Source organism: Anomalospiza imberbis, chromosome 5, assembly GCF_031753505.1.
Source record: "Anomalospiza imberbis isolate Cuckoo-Finch-1a 21T00152 chromosome 5, ASM3175350v1, whole genome shotgun sequence".
Taxonomy (NCBI): domain Eukaryota; kingdom Metazoa; phylum Chordata; class Aves; order Passeriformes; family Viduidae; genus Anomalospiza; species Anomalospiza imberbis.
The window spans coordinates 62880314-62890150 of record NC_089685.1 but is presented as its reverse complement, the minus strand read 5'-3'; the positions used below and the strand labels follow the sequence as shown (position 1 = coordinate 62890150).

Here is a 9837-nt window from a genome sequence, read left to right as displayed (position 1 = left end):
AAACCGGCTGCAAATACAGTTTGCATTGATTGCAGAGATGACAGGCCTGCCTGCTTCAGTGGGCTTTTTGCATCAATTTAATTGGGAGGCAGATCCTTAATAAGGCCTTCCTAAGGCAGACAGTGTGTAAAAATTGCTGCCACCCAAGATGCATTTTAGCTGCTTGGGTGAGCGGCCTGAAATAGAAAGGAGGTTTGTTCTATAGAGTCAAGAAGACAAACTTAACATTAGAACATTAATCTTTATTTAGGACAGAAATTGTCTCTGCCAACTTTTCCATAATTTGTAGTTCTCCCAGCTGCTTCAGCTAGAGGATTAGGGATTCTCTAGTGTTCATTAAAATGGCCTTCTCTGCACAGGTGAGCTCTTAGTTAAGCTGATTCTTAAACAGTAGCTCTCACAGTGGAATAGAGACACTGAGGCCCTCTGAGCTCAGGCATCTATGGAAGTAAGCAGAGAAGCAGAACACTTTCCTTGTTTTTCAGCAGGTTAAATCCTGGGATCAGCCTGTCCGCACTATCCTCAGGGAGGAGGCAAGATAAGCCACCTCTATTGCAGTGCCAAAGCTGGTGGTGCTGCTGCTGTCACAGAGGATGCCTCTGCCTTATGTTCTGCTCTGTTTCAGCGTGCAAGTTTGGAGTAAGCCAAGGGGAAGGCCACGCTGGGCCTCTATCCCTGTACTCACAGAGCTCGAAGTAGAGCAAAAATTCCTTCTCCCTTTGGAAAATGAGATACTTTGCTCAGCTCTCCTTCAGAGTACCCCTGGCAGACCTGCTTCCACCCTGCAATGAGCTAAGCACAGGAAAGATTATCACGATCTGATGTTGGATGTGAGGTAGGAATGGTGACAATTCTGGAGCTTGCTTGTTAGCTCCCAGTTCTCCTGGACTGCTGCAGCTGTGAGGGCTTCCTAGAGCCTGGCCCTGGTGTTCTGTGCTGTCAAGAAGTTGCTGATGATCCCAGATACCACCTCGGGCTCATTCAGGTGCACAAAATGACTCCCAGGCACTTCAGCTAGCTGGATGTGCTGGAGGGAAAGGACACAAGAAGATGTGGACTAGGAAAGTGTTCTCTCAAGCACACACTGCTTGCTGTGTGACACTCGTGGGAAGGGAAAGGGCAAGTGAGGCAGGGAAGAGCTAGGTCCAGAGGGCAGTACTAACTTGGGACTTTGGCAGCAGGGACAAAGTTGACTTCCTCCCCTGACTCCACCCATCCCCCTCACCCCCCTTCCCCATGTGAGGGCTGTGCTGTTCGGGACAATCACCTAGTGGAGGGTGTCCACCAAGGTCAGCTTCTTCCCAGCTGCTGCTCCCAGGTTGGTGCAGCAAGGATGATGTTTGCTCTCACCTCTTTGAGGGTAGACTCGAATGCCTCCTGCAGGGCTTTCACAAAGTGATTTCTGCTGGGTAGGTTGTGCGGTACCAAGAGTCCATCTTGTGTTCTGAAAAACAACAGTGAGGCTTAGCACAGCACCCAGTGTGCCTCCATTTGTCTTTGTGGCTACCCTGGGCAGAATCAGTGTCCCCAATACAGTAGGTGACAAACCCAACTGTTCTTTCCAGGCTGCTCGTAAACAGCAGGTGACAGGGTCATACATGGTAGTCAGAGTGCACTGCCCAGCTTGGCTAAGCAGCTATTTTCTATCAAACTAAAAGGTGTAAAACCTTGGGTGACTGCCTAGTGGTATCAGAGTGGAGACTGGCTAAATATTGTCCTCCCAGAGCTGGCTCTGTAACTGGTCTGAAAGCATCATTCCCTGCCCCTGCTCTGCCTTCTACTCTTAACTTCTTTCCTTAAGAGTTTCCACATCTCCCCTCAGTCCCTTCTGCCTCTCTTTGCTGCTTATTTAACCAGGTTATGGCCCGCTCAGAGGGGGAGGTACCAGGGCAGTTGCCCTGGAGAAGTCAGCATTTGATCTCCTGCAGAGCTAAGATCATGCTGTCTCCTTCTGTGCTGGTGATGGGTCAAGGGAACATCCCAGGCTCAGTGGCATTTCTATGGCACAGAGGACTGGACCTCAGCACAATGTTACATTTCTGCACAAGCAGGAATAACCTGAACCTGTTATGGTACTATAACAGATGAGGGAAGCCAAAACTGCACCTCTTTTCTCAACTGCTAGCACTTGTTTTGTAGACTACCTTTTAACAGCACCCCACCAGCCAAGGTAGCCAGAGCCCTGCACCAAGGTAGCCAGAGCCCTGCACACCTTGCCCTCGAAGGAAATGGGAAAAGGCAGAGGATGACTCGCAGGACAAGCTGTGCACCCAGACACCTTAAGAGCTTGGCAAGCTACCGGCCATGTCCCCAGAGCTGCTTGCCCCAGGTGCCACAGGAGAGAGCTTGCAGGAGCTCAGTCGGACCAGGGGCTTCAGGAGCAGCTGGAGGAGATGGGAACTGCTGTAGTTTGACCTGTTTGCTCAGGCAAGAGGTTTTGAGGCCTGGAGAAGGGGGCAGGCTGGGTTGCTGACTGTGGTAGAGTTCAGGTCAGGAGGACACCAAGTAGACGTGGTGCTGTGGAGAGTCACGTATTTGCCAGGATGGCCCCTTGCTGCAGTGCCAAGGAATGGAAAGTTGTGAGGTGGGATTGTGAGGCCAAGAGCTTGGGGAAGATGGGGCAGGTTCTTGCACCAGAGAGTTCCAGCCTGAAAGTAAAGTGCCAGGCTGGGAGGATGTTCCAGTTGCTGTCTGCCTTCTCTTGGAGCCTGCCCAACCCAGGGCAGTGGTGGGGAACTGGGAAATACTTCTCACATGTGAAGCTGTACTGTTACACCAGCTGGCCAAAAGTCTGGATGACTAGTGTAGAGGAAGGGGTAGTGGAGGACTCCTTCCCAGCCTTCATTCCTTCTACTGAGGGAGACAGCAAGGGTTGGTATGGTTTGTGCCTGACTCACACAATGATGAGAACACGGTCCTGGATCTTCTGCAGGAGCTTCACACACTGCTCCACCGTGAAGAACTCTCGACTCTGCTGCAGGTGCAAAGAGAGGGAAAGTGTCAAAGCTCAGGGACAGCAGCTGGGGGCAGAGGGTGTCCCCAAGCCCTCCTGTAGAAGTGGCTCTGAAGGTAGAAGTAACTGTGGCCCTGAAGTTTCCATGCTGGGACATGACATGCGTCCAGGCTGCACACAGGAGTAGATGGCTCTGCAAAGGCTCCTTCTGTCCAGCTGTGTTTCAGGGCTGCCAACAGCATTGCCTGCTGGGCTGCAGCACACATGGGAATGATCTCATAGAGAAAAGCTTTAAAAATTCTTTTACTAAAAAGGAGAGAGTACGTTACCCTGGCTTCCATATCCTGACAGTAGCACAGATAGAGGAGGCCCTAATTGCTCAAAAGTGGCACAAAACTATCAAAATACCAAACCTAAAGACTTTGCTCCACTCCCCTTCTTACTCAGGTCATCTGACAAAGAAGCTGACAGAAAGCATCCATCCATCTGCTGCCTGAAGACTTGTAACAGCAGGAAAATGTGGCCAGGAGGCCCTGGGGCAGAGGAACTTTTTAAAAAACAAACGGTAACATTTTCCAGTGACTGTAAGCTGAATCAATGATCAAGTGCAGGCTCTTTTAAAAGCAGCATTTAAAGGACATGTGGGAATTGGGGAAGCAGAAAGTAAGCAGCTGGGTGGAGGCAGGCCCTAGCTCAGTGAGCAGGCATCGTCTATCTGAGTGTTCTGTAAGCTCAGGGCTCCAAAGTAGCAGGGGGCATGTCAGAAGAGCAGTGCTCACCGTACGGGCTCTCATGTCTCTGTTATACACCAGCCCTAAAAAGAAAAAACAGAAGATTTTCATGTTTCATAGGAGCAGGAGTTGTTCTTTTTTAACTCACTTTGGGGTCTGCCCAAGACTTTCTGAGATGCGAAGAAAAAGATTAATTCAGATTTCTCCTTTTTTAAAATTTATTTTCTTTAGCTGTTCTAGGATTTGAGCACCAAACCCAGTTGCTGGGAATGGAGAACTCTGCCTCCAGACTTAATTGATCCCATTCAGGCTATGTAGATGTGTAGCTAGGGCACCCTGTACCCTGCAGAAGACAATGGCTGTTGGCACCAGTCTCTTCCCACACCCAGCAGTGGCCCAGCAGCACACAGCCCCTTACCAGCGGGTGTCTCAGTTGCTCCTCGCTGCAGCAGGATTGCCCCACCCTCTGCTGTCAGATGGCTGTTTGCTTCTAAAAGCCTGAGGGAGACATGGCAGAGAGATTGTGAGGCTGGAAAAAGGGAGGAAGTGAAGCAAAAATGCCATGCCAAGGTGACAGTGAGCTCTCAGGCTGCTTCAGAAAGGAGCAGGAAGAAGCAGCACTTTCTGGCAGCAGAAGCAAAGGGTCTTGCTGGGATTCCAGAAAAGGACTTGAAAGATGAAATGCAGGGATGGTTTTCCTTTCTCATTTGTGCAGCTCTAACTCTGTCAAGGTGAGGGCAGGCAGTAAATGAAGAGGATGGATGGGAACTCACCTCTGCAATGCTGCTTCAGGACTCCGTGCTTTTGGAGTTTGCTGCTTTGCCTCTAGACTCAGTAGTCTGTCGATCACCCTGCGTTTTGATTTCAGCCATGCCTCAGTGTCCTGAAACACAGAGAGGTAGGCAAGAGGAGTAACCCCTTTCTTCTGAATGATTTTACCCCTTATTGGAGAGTGGAAGAGGGAATTTCACTCTTCAACATCCCTCAGAACTGGTACCAGTTATGGGTATCTTATTAAAAATGCTGGGAGAAAGGGAACATCAATACTGCTGTAATGAAATTAATAACTTTTTATCCTTGCCATCTTTTCTAATCCTTCCTACCTCACATCTGAGTCGAGGAGAGCTCTCCATTGTATTTGGTATTTTTTGTCTCTCTGTTCTAGGGCTTCTGTCCCACTACTGCCAGTGAAAGCTCCAGCATCTGGTAGCAATGATGGCAAGTTGGGAATGTATCTTTATGTACTGCCAGGAACAGAAAAAAATCTACCAGTCTTGTACCCAGGTCACCCAAAAAGCTTCTGGCAAAAAGACAATCTCAGCTGGTAGTTGCCTGGACAGAGGTTCCAGTTTCCTGTGTAAGGGCTTGGCACAGACAAGTAAATTTCAGTGCTAAGGGACTGCAGGATGTGGGGCTCTACAAGTGTGCCCCAAGGGCCACCCTAAGGATGGACTTCAGTCTGTGCAACAAGGAGCAGATCAGTGCCTGCCAAAAGGAAGAGCCCTAGGACTTGTGTGACCTGCCAGGTAGTGGTCACATCAGTGCTTTCTCTGAACAAGTGAAGGAAAGAAAAAAACATCTATTTTTGTATTTTAAAAAAGTGAAGGGAAGGACACATGAGCTCTAACCTCTGGAGCTAGAAGAAAGCCAAGACTTTCCAACAGGATCAGCTTGTCCACCATCTCAGGATAAAGGAAACAGAACTGAGGAGAGATGAAACAATAAGAAAATGAAAAGCTGAGCACTGAGTGATGTCTTTATCCTGTTGCATAGGAGAGGGGTCAGGGAAGGGCCTCTCCTCCCCTGAGATGTAGATCTGTCCCTTCATTCTTCTCCCATTTGTTGTTGCAGCTGCACAAATCACAACCCCATGAAGAAATGATGCTTTACTCACCATTCCTGCCACAGCCCCACCTGCAAAGAAGAAAAGGGTGCTCAGTAATGCACAGAACAGCCCCTGGTAACAGAAATTCACTTTCCCCACAGCAGGAGCTGCCTCAAAAATAAAAATGTGCATTGTACTATGGGACAAAACCCCACTACAGAGGAGAGCTCTCCCAGCCCACAACATGCAGGCAGAGACCAAGGCTGTTGACCTGCTGTGTTCCCCATCTTGTGCCATTCCCACCTCCCTCAGACAGCAAAGGCCAAGGAGGAGTTACTCTTTAAAATGTCTTGTCTTGGTGTGCAGGTCCTGTTAGCTGTGACTAGAGCGGCCCTGGGAAGCAAACTCCAAATTGTGGCAAAATCAAATCGTATTCCAAGCTCAAAGGGATGGATCCTGGAGTCCAGTTCCCCTCAGGCAGCTTAACAGCCCACCAAATGGGGCTGTTCCCAGGCTTTGTGGGGACCAGGCAGGAAGGCCTGCTGCTGTGAATTCTCCTGGGTAGACCACCCCTCTTTACCAGTCACTGTTCCATCCTGTGAGTGGGGGAAATGCTCACAGCAGCAGTTACCACTGTCGGTATGGCAGGGTCTTGAAAACGGGCATTTCAAACACGGGCACAGATTTCTGAATCACTCAAGCAGGAACCTGGCACTTGGCATAATATAATAAATATTCCAACCCAGCTCCTAGCAGCATGTCTTGGGTGTTAATTATCTGCTGCTTTCTACTAATCTCACAGTTTACAAGGACTAGAGCCACTTACCCATACTGTGACCCATCAGTGTGAACCGTCTCCACTGCAAGGCTAAATGGCAACAGAGAAAAACAGACAGTGCTACATTAGAAACTAGAGCAGCAACATCTTGCTGCTTCTCCACTGACATGGGTCCTTTCTCCCAGGAGGGTTTCTGCACTGCCACATTTGCTTCTTAATCCAGAAACCAAGCAGCTAAGTGGGCTGATTTTAAAGAAAAAGAGCGTTTACCACCTCATTTCCATGGCAGTTAAGTCATACAGCTCTCAAGCTCTCTCTGTATGTCAAACAAACTCCAACAAAGTCCCGTTCACTGCCAGATATGAGACTGGCAAGAAGCAGAGAAGCCTGACTGCGTAGCATCTGGTGGAAGAGAGAAACCTTTACAGAGCATCCTGCTGCAGGGCATTCTGCAAGACATGTAAGGACACAGAGCCAGGTCTGCTGCATTGAGGGAAGTATGATTCCAAGTGAAAGCTTTCTGCACCATTTAGCACATCAGGCTCTTCAGTCCATTTTTAGGGCACTCTGGGAGCCTTATAGGAAAATACAGCTTTATCAATGCTGCCCATCAGAAATATACCTCACTGAAAGATGGGATTTACCCTTTGGAACATCTGAGAGCTTCTAGAGGCTCTTTTGTATACTGAATGGGGAATGTAGAACCACACATGCCAAATATACAGACGGACAGTTATATCAGGAGTTATTAGGAGTACAGGACACTTTGACTTTCAGATTTCTCTGCATGATAGTAAAACAAATAGCAAACTGCCATCAGGGAGAACCAGAAGCTTCCAACTTACACCTAACATTGGTTAGGGGTCACTGACTACTTACAAAAAGCCAGTCTGGCAAAACCATTTAGTTGCATCCACCACTTCACCACTACAGCTTTTTTAGTACAGAAACACTACAGAAACATCCAGGGTTTTACAGTTTCTTCCTTTCCCAAACAGTGAGAAAGAGGGATGCTTATTTAGTCACAAAGCGCTGGCTAACATCAAACTGAGAAGCAGGGGGAGCATTCCTCTCCTGGCAGAAAATGCTGCTTGCTTGTTGGAAAGAGTAGGACCAATACAGCACCCCTGCACAAGCACCCCCTTGAGGGTTCCTTCAGCTACCCACCTGCTGCCACCCGGCGCACATCAGTCACATAATCTAGGAAATGGTAGGGGCAGCCTGCAGGTCGGTGGGAGGACAAACCATGGCCAGAAAAATCCATTGCTACATAATAACAACCTGAAAGGGAAAGAGTATCAGATGTGCAGACGGGCCACACAACACAAGCCACCCTGATGAGCCAGACCTACCTCTGGGGAGCAGTGGAATGAGCTTGTCGAAGGTGTTGGCATTGTCCAACCAGCCATGCAAACACAGCACAGGGTCTCCCTCCGAGGGTCCCCAGGCCTTGGCTGCCACATGTCCCCAGGGCACAGGGAACTTCAACTCTGAGAACATGCCGAAAACAGGGTGATGTCCTTGAAGAGGTACTACTTGGAGTAGGTCCCAAGGGTCTTGTTAATGGTATAGAGCTCTGAAAGAGTAATACAGGTCTTTAGTAACTCACCAGTCTCCTGTGGTCTTAATTAGCAGCTTGATGATTTATAGCTCCCCATTCAACATCCCAAGCTGCCATTCCTGACTGCCTGTTTGGGGAATCCTCCTCCCAGCACGTACTAGCTATGCTCCTAGGAAGAAATAAGCTTTCCCTACGCAGGAGAAGAAAGCCTTCTCTGTGTCTCTGCAGCAGCTGCAACCTGACCAGAAGGCACAGGAGGTCTGGCAAGAGGGAACCATGTAGAATTCCCCCAGCTAGCTGCAGTCAGCCAGGCACCTGTCCTGGGCCAAAAATACAGTTTGGGGAATAAGGATGCTGCCTCCAGCATTAGACTGTTACCACCTTGCCCTCTTTTACCTTGATGCTTCTCTTTTGCACTACTGGTTGGCACATTTCCTAGAGCAGCTGGCTCCATGCTGCACAGCAGGTCACTGCTACCACCAGCCTGCGCACCCCTCAGGGCCAGGGACTTTTGCATGAGATATGGGTCCAGAACCTGCCAGGCACTTGCTCAACCTCAAACCATCTCATCTATCTGGCAATCACTGAACCTTGCTCAAGCGCCAGCTCCTGAGTGAACCCGGCCTCTGGCAACCTTCCAATGGTGGTTTAAACATTTCCCTTTAATCCCTAAGCCACAGCAACCTATCTCCAAGTCTCTCATGTCACACCTCCTTCCCAAGTGGCTTGTCTTGCGTATCTGCTCCCTAAAATAGCCCTCTGAGACCACACAGCAATTAAATCACTCTACATCAAATCCCTCCTGAGCCCATACCTCTCTAAGGAGTGAGGACAGAGGGGGTAGGCTGCCGTCAGGGCCCTGATGGTCCCAATCAGCCAAGCCTGGGGTTCCCCATGAGTGTATTTAAGCTCGGCCCAGGACCTGCAGTGCTGCAGGAGCGCCGGTCTCCATCAGCAGCACCCTCTTCCCAGGAACCGGGGCGCTGCCTGCTGATCACGGGTCTGTGTCAGATCCCAGCTGCCCTCGCCGGGCCAGATCCTGACAAACAACCGTGGGCTGACTTTCCATAGTGTGACCATGGACCTGCCCTGTCCTGAGGGCCTGGGCTTCTGGCAGAGCCCTGCCCGAACCCAGCGGGCTCCGGCCCTATGATCCCCCTGGCCCGGGGCACGGCCTCCCCTGGGCGGGCAGGAGGCGCCGCTCCACCCGGGCCTTCGCCTCGGGGCGCGCTGGAGCGCCTGGTCCCGGTCCTGCTCCCGGCCCCGGGGAAGGGCTGCCCGGGGACCGACCCTCGCCCGGCGCCGACAGCAGCTCCCGGGGCGCCACGGCCGCCCCGACCCCCTCCCCGTCGCCGCCCTCCCGCGGCGCCCCGGCCCCCTCCTACCGCTCCGTGCGGCCGGGCCGGCTGAGCAGAGGCGGCCGGGCAGGGCAGGGCAGGGCCGGCCGGCTGCACCGCCCCGCTGCCCGCCTCCCTGGGGCGCCCCGGCCCCCGCCTCTGTCTGCGTCGGGCTCGGTAAGAGGAACGGGAACTTAACGACGGCTGTGGGGTCTGGAGCTGCGAACAACCTCCTGGGCGTGATGGGAATCTCTAAGGAGTCGAAATCAAGGAGGTATGGCTGCCTCCTTGACTACCTCCAGAGGACACGATACTGACGATGGAAACTGCCTGTACTGTGGTGACACAGTGTGAGATGTTTTAACTGTGACCCAGGAGCTTCATATTGACATCAAACGGGCCCAGCGCTTGACACTGACACTGAACTTCTGCCACTCTGATAGAGAGACTCTTCTGAACTCCTAACACTTGCTGGAATCGTGTTGCTTCAGGGACAAGAGTCACTCTCCCATACTGTGACCCACCGCAATGAACTGACTCTACTACAGGGCCAAGCTGCCACAGATACACAGTGGACAGCACTGCCTCAGCCATTCCACTCCTCTTCTGCGAAAACAGACCCCTCTCAGATGGAGAGGTTTCTATACGGTTT

At 51.0% G+C, this 9837-nt stretch overlaps 1 protein-coding gene across 1 annotated transcript; it reads right to left on the bottom strand.

Moving 5' to 3' along the window:
• Positions 1-221: 221 nt before the first annotated feature.
• SERHL2 (serine hydrolase like 2) lies at positions 222-9375 on the bottom strand. The gene is made up of 12 exons (XM_068191451.1): positions 9234-9375; positions 7640-7863; positions 7455-7568; positions 6336-6377; positions 5579-5598; positions 5313-5387; positions 4458-4567; positions 4103-4182; positions 3733-3767; positions 2898-2974; positions 1351-1444; positions 222-1027 (listed from the first exon to the last, which is right to left on the bottom strand). The coding sequence occupies exons 2-12, from the start codon at positions 7785-7787 to the stop codon at positions 911-913; spliced, it is 912 nt and encodes a 303-aa protein (XP_068047552.1). The 5' UTR covers positions 7788-7863; positions 9234-9375; the 3' UTR covers positions 222-910.
• Between the last annotated feature and the right edge of the window lie 462 nt (positions 9376-9837).